Genomic DNA, 16111 nt, shown 5'->3' with positions numbered 1-16111 from the left:
GGAAGGGTGATTAAAAAAGGGCAGGTTACTAACTCCTCTTCCTGGGTGGCCTGATGTTTTGTATGTTTGATTTTAATCTGCTGTAAAATACCAGGTGCTGTGTGTTGGCCTTAATAGAGGTTGTAGCCTGATATGGAATTTGAAGTTTGTCATTCCTCAGTTGCAGGGAAACTTTCTTCCAAAAGGAAATGAGACTATGTGATTTCCAGTTCTGCACCTGCAAATCCAAGGAGCATTAGACATAGCTGGGAAATTAAAATCATTCTTATGTAGAGAGACTCCATGTCTGAAAATGATTTAGGTTTTGGTTTAGGCCAGAAATTTTACCAGTGTAAAAGGACATATATCTGTAGGCATCACTATAATTGTGCTGATTTGCATCAGGTAGAAACTGACCCATCAAGTTTAATCAAGTTACTAAATCCAACCACTTCAATATCCTGGCCTCTAGGGCCAAAGCTTTTAATTACCACACACAAGCTCTGTATAGAAAAGGAAAAAAAAAAGAAAAAAAGAAAATTTAGAACATGAAAATCAAGAGAAGTTGGACTGCATCATCTTGGGTTCATCTTCAAATGAATGGTTGATTTGCATCTGTGTATTCACCCTCCCGTCCGTGTGCATCCTGGGGATCTGGTACTGGACTCTTTAGAAAGCAACTTTCTCTCTAGGTGGTGGGGATTCAGGCTTGCCCGCATTCTGCACATCTTCCAACTCTGCCAGGACTTCAAGACAATTAAAGGGTGAGATTATTGCAGGCCTCCCTCTAATTCCAGATGTTTTCCCAAAGCTATAGGAAGGAAGAGTTTGTAGTGTCCTTGCCTGCGTGTGCTTTGTCGTAAATTTTTGTAGTTAGTTCTTAAGCCTGAGAATAGTTCTCTTTTTGGTTCTTTGACTGTTTAAAGAAGTAGAAACTTGAGAAGGTTATCAAATCTGGAAGGCGCCCTTGGCACTCAATTCTGCTAGGCTTCATGGAGCTGAAGATTTGAGATATGCAGCTCTTGAATAGTGATTATCCCTTTTGTACACGAAGGTCCATTCCCCACATGGCTGGGGACTTGATCATCTTTTTTAATTGGATTCAGGTAGAAACTCAAACTGATGATACAGGCCTGAATTACTGTGATGCAGCTTCCCAAAGCTGCTGGCAAACTTAGGATTGATGGCAAGAAATGGAAACACATGGCATGAAAGTTCCTGGCACACAATTGCGCTTTGAACCTTTCTGCACCAGTTCATTTCTGGCATTATCCATCCTGTTGACAGTCCTTGGGAAACTTAATGCTGTCTGACCAGCCAGAGTGCCTTTGGCTGACCTTTGCCATGGAGTTGCTTGCTCTGACCTTGACTGGTGTACTGGTACTAATGTGAAAACTGTTGGGATCTTCACAGATTCCTGAAAGATCAACTTCAGTGATCGAAGAATCATCTTCTGCTCCTCCTTGACCTCAAATGTAGGCGTAGACAAATCCTTTCCAAGTCCTACAATGAAGAAGGAGTTCTGTTCATTCCTCCATTGTCCAGAGGGAGAGCAGCTTGTTTTGGCAGGACTGCAGAAATCATTAGCCATCAACCCTGAGCACACATTCACTGCATCTGGATTATTCCCTGGGGGAATCTCAGGACTAAAATATGTGAGGACAATTTCTCTCTCTCTGTGTCTCTCTCTCAAGGAAAAGTGACCTGACCCCTCAGCAGCTGTTCTGTTTTGAGATGAGTCACCCAGAGAGATTCCGTGAACCACCCGTCTTCCTCACTACTGTGAAGTTCATGTCAGTCTGAACTCTAATTTAATGAACATTTAAAAACTTCTGTGACTGCTCTCTTCTTTCAGCTGTGTGTCATAGGGTCTCGGTAGATACTGCTATTAAAAGATTACTGTTTGTCATGAACAGAGCGCGTATCATCCAGAGGTGGAATACATACAGATAATACATGTCAAAGAACTTCAGTTCTTGGAGGCAAATAATCCTTCTTTATCCATGATAATTGGGAGTTATGTCAAGAAACTGACAAAAGTATGGAAAGCAAATAGACTTATTTCGTAACTGTTTCAAACATTTCTTAAAGATTTGTCAATGTAGTGTGTAAGTGTAAAAATTGATGTATTTTAATTTATTCTCCATGGAAAAATCCTTCACGAAGCCCAAGACTCTGAGTTATTTACATTTGAGAGCATAACACATGGCTGGGACTCTTACTGGAATGCTATGTCCAGTTTTTGGTGCCAGAATTTTTTAAGGCTATTGGAGTGTTAGGAACAGTTCAGCAGAGAGCCACAGAAATTATCTGAGAGCAAGAAGAGAATGCATTACAAAATAATAAATTTAGAATGCCCAACATTTTAGCTTCCGCATAAGGTGCCTTGATTACAGAGTAAACATACCTTCATTGGAAGAAATTGGTGAATAAAAAAGGGCTTGTAAATTCTTGTGCCTGTCACCACTATATTGATGTCTAAATTTGTCCGACATTAGCTTCCAAGTCAGAAATAGGCGTGTAGGGGTACAAGAAGAGTTGTATACCCTGTGAAGGCACTTTACCTATTGCAACAAGATGCCAAGAGGATTGGTAAGTCTCCCTCTCCTACCATCTTCTAGTCAAGACAGGATATTTTTATGAAAAATGGACTTCAGTAAAACAAAATTATGAAGCTCACTACAAGGATAACAGAGATATCCTGTGTCTTGTGTTACTAGATCAGCAGATACTAGACCCCTCTGGTCTTAAAATATTTGGATCTCTGAATCATTTCCCTTGTGGTACTGCAACATAAAAGGGTCATGTTGAAAAACATGCATCCAGCTTAACTGCAGGAAAAGGAATGATGAATGTAGTTGGTTTCTTCTATGTTGTTTCATCATAATCTTTATTTCCAAGTTTCCATTAAGTACAAGAAAGGACCAAATCTTTCCTTGCAATAATGAGATCTTCAAAAATTCTCGGTACTTCTTTCTAATCTCTTCCAGGCTGTGGGATATCGAGTGCGGGGCGTGTTTACGAGTACTGGAAGGCCATGAAGAGTTGGTGAGATGCATACGCTTTGATAACAAGAGGATAGTCAGCGGGGCATATGATGGGTGAGGCTGTCAGTGCAGTCTGGATACCTTGAATCCTCCTGTCTCTTTTCGTCTCTCTCATCCTGCTTTGCTAGACATTCCTTATAAAGATTAGACTCCTTGTCTATCATACTGAGAGGCCCTTTTCATGGCCAGTAAATAAGAAGCGTGCTGCAAAGTACACTTTTTTTTCTTCCTTTGAAATAAGTCAGTGTGGTTTGATGTGTGTAGTCCAGTTCCTTAGCTCGTAAGAATATCTGACAGACTCGATCTGAAACCTCTTCTAGTTGAGCCACTGGTAAGAACAACCCGTAGTTCTCTCCCTGCAAAAGTAGAGGTTTTTGTGGCAGATCAGAAATCTGTCCATAAGCAAAAAATGATACTGCTTTTTTACAAATGCAGTACATCTTTTTAACAGTGCTTAGTTGCTGTGTGAGCATATTTGCATGTATCACTTTTCCCCAGAGCTGGACATCAGGTCCTGGTTACCTGTTCTTGGTTTGGTAACAGAAACAGATTTGCTGATTCAGGGGAGGAGGTGTCTGAAGATTCCATAGAAGCCACCTGCAATTGCTACTTGCAACAATTCACTCTTGCCACAAGTTTAGGTTGAACAATTTTATTATGCGTCACTGTTGTCCTTGGAAAAGAGAAAGACTGGTATCAGTTAAAGGAGAGGATGAGTTCCTATTTGGAGAGTCAGATAAGTGCAGAGGCTGACACACAAGAATATATATATATATATATAAGAAAATATATAGCACCTTCATTACACAAATCCTCACATTCTTTCCCAACTGTGATTATGTCTTTTGGGCCATTTGTCACTACAGACTAGGTATCTGCGCTAACCCTCCTCCATGTTTCTTTGTTAGTTATCGTCACCTGCTTTTATGTGTTTTACTTTATGTTAACTGCACATTTTTTTCTGCTATTAAGCTCCGTGAGCTTTATAGAGGGGAAATGCAAGAACCAGGTCTCAAGAGCAGAAAGATTTGTGTAGTTTCCCATGAACTTGTGTATTAGCTAAGCTGTGCGAACAGTTAATTTTTGCTCAGTAAACACTTGCTCTCTTCTCTTTAACAGAGCTGTGGTGTTTGTCTATGTTTTCACTACTAGGAAAATTAAAGTGTGGGATCTGGTGGCTGCTCTGGACCCCCGTGCTCCAGCAGGGACCCTCTGCCTGCGAACCCTTGTGGTAAGAGTTTTTGTTAGGGGTGGTGGAGAGAGTAGAAAAGCGTGCTTGATCAGGATTGCAAGATCTAGAAAACAGGGTCCCAAGAAAGCTGCAGGTTTACTAGAAAATGAGGGAGTTTGAGGGAGCTTGAAAGACCTGCCCAATATAGATTCCACAGCCAGTCATAGACTGTCACTTCAGAGGGTCAATTCTCTCCTGCATAGTCTTGTCATCACTGCAGTATTTTGCATCACTGCAGCACTGAGGACTATCTTCAAGCAGATATATTAGTTTTCACTACCATTAGGCTTAATGCACACACTTCCATGTGGCTAGAGGGGGTAGTTACATCTTTTTATTTGTCTTTTGGGCGGAGGGGTCTCTCTTCTTTGGGAGTCCAACTTTTTTTTTTTTTTTTAACATTGCAGTGTAATTAAAAATTAGAACCTGTGGAGGTTTCTTTCACTTTTGAAGTTTTGTTACCTGGTTTTAAGTTCATAACTAAATCCGTTTATGAGACTTCCCTGTCTTGGAATCCATGTGCCAATGGGTTTTCCTAGCCCATATATGTATCTAATGATGTAGTCCATGCTGTCTGAGTTGTTGACATGAAATTTCCTGAAGAAAGGAAGTACATTCCAATTTTTGGAGGAACAAGAGCAAAAGCAACCTTGAAAATGCTTTTTACTGGCTTTTGAGTGCTAAAGGAAAGAGAGGCTAATGACTGGAAGGAACAAACAGTGAAACTTCCTCATCCTTAGACAGTGACTACACTGGCATTGCTCTCATGCTGTCTGTTGATGTTTAGTGCAGGTCTGATGAAGGTGTGGTAAAGGTGTCGTTGTGTGAGTGATAACATCATTCACAGCAGTGCTTAGCAGAGGCTCCTCACTGGTTTTAGAATAATGTGGGAAGGTTGTGAGAAAAACACCAGTGCAGTCAAGGCCATGGGATGGTTCCTATAAGCATCTCTGCATCCCATTCATCCCTAAAACTTGGACTGTTGCTGCTCTGACAATACTTGCGCTGGGGATAAAGGAAGATTTCAGTCCCGTACCAAATTCACATTGAAAAAGAAGTACTGAAGTTCTTGCTTTTAGAAAAGAAATATTTGGGCTGTGATGGAGTCTGGATACATTAAACCAGTTCCTGCTGTGTCATGTGACTGATGTCTTTGCTCTAAACCAACAGCATACAGAGGCTGTCTGATTCTCTAAACATGTGGTTACCTCTCATCAGCCAAGCTGCTGTAGGTGACCTGCGCGCTCATCGACCACCTGAATTGCCACTGTTGCTATACATTTCACTAATGTCTTTTACTTCACATTTGGCACAGGCTGTGAGGGTTTACAGTGACTCGGCTGACAGGCAGTAGCTCATTAAGCCATGCTAACTTTTTTTCAATCTTGTATTTAGACCATAAGCTGCAGAATAAGAGTCTGTGAGAGCCTTGGATGCCTGCAGGTACTACGTTGAAAAACATTCTTGTTAGCCAAATAGAACTGCAAATAGTTTCATGGCTGAAATCCAGAAAAAACCTTTTGTCATCGGCCACTCATTTGCAAACTGTGGAACAACTCTGTGCCCATGAACACATATCCTGAAAGTCTAAGACTTTAGCATGCTATTAGTAGTGTTCCTGTTCCAGCCTGAGACAAATGTGTGCTTAGTAACCTGTAGACTTAATTTAACTACTGTGATTTCCTCTGCATTTTCCAGCAGTGGACAGCTCAAGTGCCCCAACTAATTATATTATAAATCAGAAGCGGTGGGATGGAAACACTGTAGGAATCTCAACACATGGATACTCATAAATCCCTGTTTGATAGCAATGGAGGGGGCCAAAAGAGGAGGGGCAGAGGAGGCTGTTGTGGTGCTTTCAGGGCTTTTCATGTTTATGACAACAGGGTGTCCTTATACCCGCTTACCCATGGGTTTTTTTTTTCCTCTCTTCCCTTGGCCTCCAAAATTAAACCGGGCTGCACAATGAACATCGTGAGTCTCCTGCTGCTCGTGTTCAATTTTCAAACAGTGGGAGGAAAGTCCGCAGATAACGAATGCTCACTGCATGCCAGGTCCTTTCCGGTTTTGTCGTCTTTTAGCTGAAAGAGCAGCTACATGAGTCTGACAGCAGCTTTCCAGGCTCAGAATAAGCACACGGTACAGCTTTCCTTATCAGCTAAAGAGTCCAGGTCCTTGCAGCCTCCACTTGTGATGTGCAGTCTGCTTATTGCCCCCACCACTGCAGCGGCAAAGGGCAGGTGCTATGTGGAACTTTTATGGCAGCTTTCATTAGCCTACAGTGACTGGGGAAAAAGAAGGGTTTTCAAAACAGTTTTTAGACATACCCATCTCTTTCGGTGCCCCTGTGAACAGTCCCTCAGTGGATCTGGCTGTTGAAGTGATATTTTTTAGCAGGGACTTCTTTACATCACTGATACATCATAGAAACTGGAAACAGAGTTCCCTTTGGAGCAGGTGGAGTGTCAGAAACCTATAAAGTATTTTTAAGATGAATTCAGATGATTTGGTTAGAAGATCAGGAAGGTTCCAGTGATTGGATTTTTTTTTAATTTATCTTACAAATAGAATCTGACTTTGGTGTGTGTATTTTCAGTTAATGTGAAGATTTAAAGATTCCCTTTAAAACAGCTGTTGTGTTCTCTCTGTGCTTTGCAAACTAAGCTTTGTTTCTGGAATCCTGTGCCATAAGACAGAGGCTTCCCATTTAGTAGTTAACTATTCTCTTATATCTGAATATTTGAAAAATCTGTATTTTCAGTATTAGAACATTTTTAACCACATTTCTGTTCCTGACCCTAGGCCACTTCCACTATGTGAGCACTGCAGAGAAATGTTTATTAATGGAAGAGATAGGACTTGCCCTATCCACTTGCTGAAACCACTTGCATGGTTTCTGTTCCCTTCTGACTGAGGAGGAGGCCACTGCTCACTCTTGCAGCAGTAGGCACCAAGAAAAAATAGCCAGCAAAAAAGGGAACCACAGTGGATTTGCTCCGTGATATCCAGGATCTTGCAGTTGCCTCCTGTTAATTACAGTCTGAACTCTTGCCAAATTGTCATGCCATTTCCACTCAGCCTCAGAGCAGAATGCAAACTGCCTATAAAGAATGCCCTTTCTAGTTCATATTTTTAGAACTGCTTAAGAGGAATTATTACTGTGTCACCGGACTTTACAACAGTCTCCTTAGTGTCCTCCAGTATTAAGCTCTTTCCTCTTCAGCAGTAGCGATGGTGCCAAGTCTTGAATGCAAAATTCTCATCTCTTCCCCTTTAACCTACTGCATATGGTAATGATGTGATTTCGGGAAAAAATTACACAGTAGAGCAAGGAAGACAAAACACCAGGCTGAACTGTGTTGTGGAGGGAGCTTGGTTTGTTCTTCACAGTGTGTGTATGGGGACTGAAGGGGTAATGGGATAACTATAAACTTCCTGCTAGCCAAGAACTCAGAAATGGCAAACTCTCTTCAGCTCACTGAAAGAGGGCTTAGTTTACGCTACGTGGGTGATGATGCACAATGTGTCATGTGGGGTTTCCTGTCTGAGAAATTAATTCTATCCTAGAACCGAACCCAAGTTTGTCTTCCCTGCTCTATCCCAGGAGCCAGCAGGTGTGCGAAGTAACACGCTGCGTCTCCTGCTTGCATTTAGGAGCATTCTGGAAGAGTCTTTCGACTTCAGTTTGATGAGTTCCAGATCGTCAGCAGCTCACATGATGACACCATCCTCATCTGGGATTTTCTGAATGACCCAGCTGCCCAAGCAGAATCCACTCGTTCCCCATCCAGAACATACACCTACATCTCAAGATAAATAACACTACACTGTACCTCACACTTGCACAGGTAAAAATAAATACATAAATAAAAAGAGACTCAAAGGTGACACTGGATGTAGTGCCAAGCATGCTGCTTGAATGGCTAGCTGGACCAGTCAGTATTTCTCCTCTTGTATGAGCAGCCATTACAGTGTCCTGTAGACAGAAATGGTTTTGATGCCTTAGAATAGGGGCTTTATCCTAGGATTTGTGGCATGTGGTGCCTATGAGTTTTCCTGAAGAACCCCTCCCCCTCTGTCCATCACCATCAACAATTAAATCAGCTATCACTGCTGTCTAGAAAGAAGGAGGGTTTCTGCAGAGTGAGTAGAGCAGCTGCTGCCTAACAAGGGGATGCAGATGGCCTGACCCTGGGCAGTTGTCACCAGGCAGGAGGACTTCGCCAAGAAGTGCCAGCTTTGTTCCCTCCCTCTGAAGTGATGACCATTCTTCTCGCTCTGCAGCAAGCTGATTCAAGAGAACAGTTTGGCTAGGAGAGAAGACACTGAGGCACAAGCCCAGGCAGATTAAATCAAGATGCATCAATGTGCCAAATCATTTATTCATAAGGCCTAGCCCTTCTTCTCTCTACCTACTACAGCATGTGTGTTAAATTGCTAATGTCAGAGCTTGGCTGGTTTGTTCGTCACCTTACCCTTTTGTATTGGCCAACACAGTGTGGGGAAGAGATCATATTTCTTATGCTTGAGTCAGTTGCAGAGCAGATTTGATATATGAGAGCGGAGTGGGATAGGCGTGATTGCTCACTTTGGTGGGCACCACCCCTGTTAGTAGCTTGAGAAAAATGGCAGAAGGGCTGACAGACTTCTGCAAGAGGATGTTCGCAGTGTCAGTGACCTTGCAAATGCTCTGTTACGGAGCACATCCTGTATTCTGTCTGTTTGATGGATAAATATCCAGTCATGCTCCGGAGCTGCCAGCCCAGCAATCTTCATTTTCCCAAACACTCTGGTCAATCAGGTGTTCTTTTAAATCTTTAAAATGTTTAGTACGAACAGGGTTTGTTTGTTTTGTTCTGTTTTTTGTTTCCAGGACTCATTTAAGCTGCAGTATTTAAATTATCTGCCAATGCCAGGACAAAAGAACTATCCACGTAACCAATACTTGCTGAAGAGAGGGGCTCTCAGACTTGTTTCTGGAACAAAGTTGGCATGCGGTTGATCTCAGACAGGGTCTACTCAGCGTGGCTGACTGCTGAAGTGCTGCTATATCAGAAGATGACTTTTATCTTTCATGAACAATTAACATTTTTAAACCTTCCTTTCCCTTTTCATCCCTCTTCCCCATCTTCCTTTTCACTCCTCTTCCCTCTACCCTCTTTGGTTCCCTTCCAGACCCAGTCACAGATGTCCTATGAATATATTTAAGATGTTGCCAGAATGTGTTGCTTTGCTGTTAAGCAGAAGACTTATAGCCACAGTGCACCCTGCTGAGAGAGTCACTTCAGGGATGGGAGGGTGGGTGGGGAGAAGGCTGCTACTTTCAGACTGAAATCAATATCCATTGCTGGGCCTTTATAAAAGCATTCAACTCTGAAGAGCAAGAGAAACACTTACAACAGCCAGACCAGGGGCCCTCCTCCCTGCGGCTTTTGGCTGTTCTGACTGCAGAAATATTTTTTGTGGAGAGAGGACCCTTGAAATTTGACTATTATGAGCCAAATCCATCTCTTTCCTCTCCTGCCTGCTCTGCTAACCCTTTGGAAGCTGAATGTGTATTGTAATCTCCCTTAACATCTGCTTGGCTGGGGAATGCTAGTAAATGAAAAGTTAAAACCTCTTCTGCCAGAGTCTCAAGCATGATGGCCTGGGGTTGAGATCCAGTCCCCCCCCCGGTGTGGAATGTTGGCTGAGGGCGATGTTTCACTCGCAGAGGGATTGTCTGTACCAAGGACAATCTTCCTCCTGATGTTGTCTCTGGAGACAGTGTGTTGCTGATGGCTTAGGAATCATTCTGTATGTAGGATGAAGTTTGAAGCTAAGGTGAGGAGGAGAGCTGGACATTACTCTTTTCTTTCCATGCCCTTTCCCCTCAGAGAGGCTGTAGCCCTGTGCTGGAAGCGGGAGCTGCTAAGAACCTAGTGGAGCTCTTGAGACTGAGCCATCCTAGCAAGAGTGGGGACACTGCATGAGTACTCTAGCCATGACAGCAAGATTTTGCTCACGTGCGCAGCGTTGGGGCACAGTCCCCTGGTGATGGCAAGTGGGTAAATGAATGTGGCCATGAGTGCGGTCAGTAAAGTTAGCAGTAGCTCCGGGACAGTTCTACAGCATTTCTGCGGCTGACCCTTCCAGAAAGCATTAGGAGGGAGAGCCTTTGCTGTGCTTCCCTAACCTATGTGCATGCTGCATTGCAGTTTAGGGGCACAAGACAATTAGTCCCTTTACTGATAGCTGGGCTGGATCTTTGCTTTGCAGCTAAGGCTTTTGTGAATTGACGTAGTTTAAAGGAGAAAAGTAGCCCTGAAAAGGAGGGACATGGGGTGTCATGGGGTGGAAGACAATTCTGCATGCCTCTGAACTAGACAGAGAGGTCTGGGGGAAAACAGCTGTTTCTACAGAGCTGAAAAGAATTGCAGCAGGCCTGCATTTTGATCAAAAAAGATTGTGTAAACTAGATCCTGGTTATTCCAGGTTGGGCCCACATTTTTACTGTAGGTCTTGAATAACCCCCCACTGCCTTAGTAGGGAATTGCTCCAGTCCCACAGTAGGAAATCAGGGCCCTTTGTCTCTGGGGTAGAGAAGTTTTAAACAGTTATTAACACCCTCTAAACTTGGAACTTGGCAGATGGGAAATTTTATTTAGCCATTCTCATCAAATTCGCTTTGCTGCAGAAGCAGTTGCATCGTTTCTACATGCTTGGGATGCAGTTTTTCCACCAATGAAATTTTGCAAGAGGCTGAGCCAAGAGTCCCCAGAGAGCAGTCCAGAGGGCTTAAATCATTTTGGTGACAGCCAAGATGGACAAAAGGCAATGGAGTTATGGAGGAAGGGATAGCCAGTGCTTGCAGAGTCACTAGTAGAGCTCTATAAGCGCATGAGCAGCAGTGTTAAGCACCCAGCTCTCTGTATTTTCACCGAGGCAAGAAACTACATCAGTGCTAAAGAGCGTCTCAGAGCATGTGGTGACACTCCTGTTTTCTGTTTGTTTGAACTACTGTTGTAGAAAGAGTCAAACAGGTTAACTCTCTTAAGTACCATTGACAGTATGACCTATCTCTGCAGAGTCCTTAAAGTTCTGAATCTCAACCATAGGTTCATCCACAACTAATTGTGGCACTACTTTCAGCTCTAGGAAGGCTGTCTGGGATTTCAGGCAGTTAACCATAGCACACATACTGCAATCCCAAATCAAAACTGGTTGGGGAGCGTAGAGAATCAAAGTTTACATCCCAAACTTCCCTGAGCTCAAGTTCTGAGTCTTATTCTTAATAGTATGTGAACACTGTTCCTCTAAGTTCTGTTTTTACAAGGTCTGCAGTGTGGTCACCTGTAGGCAGTTTATACAACCTTGGCTGCTGATGTAATAGTCATTTTCCATCTTCAGTTTGTCTCATCATCCTCTGTCTTCTACCTTCAGGTTATTGTAGAAAGCAGTGATCTATTCCCCCAGCCTCTGAAGGCTGCAGAGCTTTGTAATATTTTGACTGCATCTTTGGGGATAATGCCTGAAAGGATGCCTTTTGTTTTGTTTTGTTTTGTTTTGTTTTGTTTTTTGCTAATTAAGAGAATTTGGGAAAACCAAAAGACTAGTTGGCCAAACACAGAGACAACACCATTGCAGATTGTCATTGGTTGTCATAGCCCTGCTGCTCCATGCTGCTATTTTGTAACTTCTAAGCACTGTAGGGTATTTGAGTGGTACCACAGTTTGAACTCTGCTGTATAGAGCTGTTTAAGGTACAGTTTGTGAGCAACAGCTGATATCCATGTTTGGCAAATGGTAAGAACAGTGTCTCATTGTCAAGAAGGGACTGTGTCTGGGTACTTAAATACAGAATTGCAAAAGGGGGAGGATTTCTACCCCGATTCCTGAGTTGTACAAATTTGTGATAGCTAAGAAGGAAACTGAAGTTAACTGATCTAACTTGAACTTGAATCTGCCACGGCTTGACATTTGTTGGTGTTCATTGTGCACCCAGGGAGGAATAATCTGGTAAGTAGATCTCCCAGTGTCAGAAGAAAGTGGCTCGTGTGTGTGTGTGTGTGTTTGTGTGTGAGTGTGCAAGAGTGCATGTGAGAGAAAGGTTTCAGCATGAACTGAATGGGTAATCCCTCAGCCAGGTTGGAGTAATTGCAGAGTTTATAATGAAAAGAACTAGAAGGTGCGTGCTAAAAGGAGATAAAAGCAAGGTCTGGAATTGTCTGTGGGCTTTAAGTGTTGCATATCACTTTGAAATGGAATGAAATGAGATGAAGCATCTCTGCTGCGTAGAGATCGTCACTTCTGCCACAAGTAGGAAGCTCACACTAGCCTTCCCCCTTGGACTGTGGAATGGAAAGTACTGGAGGTGTGGGACATTAAGAGCAGGACAATCCATTTTGGCCACACCATCTCCTGCTTGTGACTCCTTTGGCAATGGGGCACAGTTTTGCTGCAAATATTTCTCATCCTCAAAGGAATACAGCTTGCTTTAAAATATGCAAATAGAAAATGGCATGAAGGAATTTGCAGCGAGAGAATTTCTGCAGCTGTCTCTTCTGGAGCAGCTCCCTCTGCTCCCCGTTAACTTTCAGGGACAGACACATTCTCTGTTGGAACAGAAGGATTCGGGTGACAAGTTTAGAAGCCTGTGATCATCAGAAATGCTGAAATGCTTTAAACTTGTTTCTAAACTGGAAGCTGACTTGGACCACCATGCTCTACTTACCCACCTCCTGCTCCAAAGGATCCTTTTTTCTTTTTCTTAGGTTTTTTTTTTGAACACTGAAAAAGCTGGAGAGTAACATGCACATTTCTCTGCTCCCAGGTATGCATTTCCTGCCCCTGCCATGCAGTCCTTTCTCAGTCTGAGCAGAACTCTAGGCTTGGGTCTGAGGTTCTCGGCATCCCAAAACCAGTGGGGAGTTGTCGATGTTCAGTGCATCTCCAGGCCGAGCTCTTCCCCTAACTCTGTTAGCTTCCTTTAATGCTATTTTAGATCTGCTTTTTGTGACTGATGATTCCTAAACTAGCTTGTGGGGGAGCATTTGTGGTTGACCCATGGTGCGAGCTGCCCTTCCTAGTTAGGGAAGCTGATTAGATGGAGCGGCCAGTCTTCCTGCTGCAGACTGGCTCTTAACTGTGGGAGGAAAAGGAGGAGATGACCCATGTGGTTGAAAGCTAGGAGAGGAGTGTGGGGATGGAGATGGATCTCTACAGAAGTGGGGACAATACTGAAAATAGTCTAGCTTGTGTCCTTGGCTCAGAAGAAAGGAAGTTTTCTGTGAGAGCATTGAAAATCATCAGGAGGTAATGAAGTAATGCTTCCAAGTGCTGAACTGGTCAGCTGATGCCCCCTTTTAGGTTGCACTGGGGCATGAGGAGAGAGGGACAGTCTAAATTACACTGGCCAAGACAAGAATGAACTTTGCCAGGGTCTCCAAGTGGCATGCATGATGCATCTGGCATGCTGAGCCTTGCCCTGCTGTTGTTCCCCCAGAAGCAATAAGCAATAGCTTCTAGAAGGAGAGGGAAACAGCAAGTGACCGAGCTGTCCCGCAAAGGAGGTCTTCATATGAAATCCCTCCTTCCTCCTGCCAGCAATTCCCTGCTGGGTTGATTGGCATGAGGGGCACACAGTCATTATATTCCCACTTCTAATACAGAGAGTCATTTGTCGCAGAAGCAACCGATCTCTTGGGTGCATTCCTTCTCCTCAGCCTCAGCGGTGGGTTGAGAAGAAAGGTTGCCTGCTGAGGCTGAGCATTTGACTTCCCCTTCTTTGCCCCTCACCCCATGTTTTTTTTAATGAGGTGTAGCCTTCTGGCTACTGGCAAATTCCCAAAGCTTCTCTCCCAGAGTAAGCCTTGACAGACTGCCAGAATAAATCATCCTTTGTCTTGTCAGAAAATTTTTTCCTTGACTTTCTGCTTGTTCCCCAAAACCATTGGTTTTCCCCTTTTGCTCAGTGGATATCCCACACAAGTTGTCACCCGTGATTGATCCTCAGTGATGCTAAGCTGATCCTCCCAAAACTACAGGGATTCTGATGTGCACAGATGCACAACCAGCAAAGATCTCTTAACATACTGTAACCAACTCCTAAAATAGGTCCCTTGTTTCAACAGCCTATCACCCTGAGAGTTACTGTGATTTCTGCTCAGGCAGGAAACGAATGCAGCTGTGGCCAGAAAAGTGAGCATGAAACACCAACCTTCCTCACACAGCATCTCTGCTCCATGCCTGTATTATGAATTACAATCTGTTGTCTTTACAAGCGAAGTGTTTTGATCTGTTAGTCCTGCAGCACAGGTTTACATATAAGCAAAGTCCCGCATGCCGAGGCATTACTGCTAGAGAAGGGCTGGCCAGCTTGTCCCAGGCTGTTTGCAGAGCTGGCAATTGGACTTGTAAAAGGAGCTAACTGTGACAAAATCTGGCAGTTCGGTGTGGGATTCTTGTGTTGCTTTTGAGAGTATAACTATGCTTTCGACTACTTTGTCCTTCTCATGTGAGGCATTGCAGGGCTAACCCTATCCACAGTTGTAAGATGGCACAAAAATATTTTGGACTTCAGTAAAATTGAACTGATCCAGTTTCTCCCAGTCATTTTACACCACTTCCTTTATCGGAGCTCCATGCCTACCAGGCCAACCTATGCTGCATCACTCCTACCTGCTCAGACTGAGATGGATGTGGAAGTGGGAGAGGTGAGAAAACATGGTTTCTCCAGAGTTTTCTGTTTGTTACTGCTATATTTGTTATCTGGATTCTTAAGTAATGAGTGCTTTGAATTTTGTGATTATGTTACGGTGATGTGTAGTTAACGTACTAATGTTCACTTGAGCTAGAATCATGGTAACAGTGTGTTTTTTTTTTTTTTTAACTGTTCAGAAAATAACTTAAATACAAATATAAAGATTAAGCTGTGAATCTCTCCTGTTTTCCTTTTGGGGTGAAGGACCCTGTCAAAATACAAAGCCTATATGTTCTGTGACCCCTCTTATGTGAGTCACACTTCTGGTGCAGGTGCACTGTACGTGCAACATTTGCAGCATCAACATCTGGAAGCACTACTGCCATGCGGTGGACAGCTTTGCCCCAAGTCCTGGGTAGATGCAGCTTTACGTGGTGCACAAAACCTACAGTAGTCAGCTCCGCTTCCGAGCTGCCGGATGTCACTCATTGATGAATGCAGCATAAAAGACTGCTCTGGCAGTCAGAAGAAACACTTATTCCTAAAGCCACAGCATACTTTTTAATTAAGAAACTCTGTTCATGGCTGATGGTCTCTAGCTGGGACAAATGAGTCCACCCCGTAAATCAGAGAATGGATGTGACTGACACGTAAGAGCTCAAACCGTCCTGCCCATTAAAAAAGGGTGGCGGGGGGAGAAGCTATAAGGACTTTGTGCTTTTCTGGAGACTGTTGCAACCTCCTGGTTGGAGAAGCGCAAATTTGTTTTATAAGCTAATCAGAATCCTGCTGCTCAATAATGAGTGAGTAATTGACATATCTCAGCACCAAGGTGCAACGCAACGGCTTAGGACGGTGTTGCGCTTACTGCCGGCCTGAATTTTAACACCAGCACCCTTGCCTTCAAAACACCTTTCTCTTAAAAACACTCCCTTTGATAGCAACTGTGGATCTTTTCGTTTTACCTAATAGCCCCTTTTAAAACAAAGGCTGCAGCAGTTTTAAGATCTCGACTCCTAGGGTGGCCAGAAAACAAACAAACGCTGCGCTGCTGCCGGCTCTCTCCCTGCTGGCTCCATTCTTGGGAGCCAGCAGGGGACTGGAGATTGTGAAGCCTCCTGCTTTTCCAAAGCACTGGGAGCAGGATTCCTGTCACTTCCAATCCCCTTCTCT

At 43.6% G+C, this 16111-nt stretch overlaps 1 protein-coding gene across 7 annotated transcripts in view; it reads left to right on the top strand.

Moving 5' to 3' along the window:
• Positions 1-9540, top strand: part of BTRC (beta-transducin repeat containing E3 ubiquitin protein ligase) — a 119576-nt gene extending 110036 nt beyond the window's left edge. For 6 of the 7 annotated variants that reach the window (XM_067300164.1, XM_067300163.1, XM_067300162.1 and 3 more), the window contains 4 exons: positions 2970-3080; positions 4179-4257; positions 7912-8105; positions 9131-9540. In XM_067300164.1, coding sequence (XP_067156265.1) covers positions 2970-3080; positions 4179-4257; positions 7912-8073 — 352 coding nt within the window. In that variant the 3' untranslated portion in view covers positions 8074-8105; positions 9131-9540. The remainder of the gene's footprint in view (positions 1-2969; positions 3081-4178; positions 4258-7911; positions 8106-9130) is intronic. The other variant, XM_067300160.1, reaches the window with a different exon arrangement.
• The last annotated feature ends 6571 nt before the right edge of the window (positions 9541-16111 follow it).

The sequence above is a fragment of the Apteryx mantelli genome, chromosome 7, assembly GCF_036417845.1.
Source record: "Apteryx mantelli isolate bAptMan1 chromosome 7, bAptMan1.hap1, whole genome shotgun sequence".
In the NCBI taxonomy this organism is placed as follows: Eukaryota; Metazoa; Chordata; class Aves; order Apterygiformes; family Apterygidae; genus Apteryx; species Apteryx mantelli.
The sequence above is the reverse complement of the archived record's forward strand: the minus strand, read 5'-3'. Positions and strand labels throughout refer to the sequence as shown.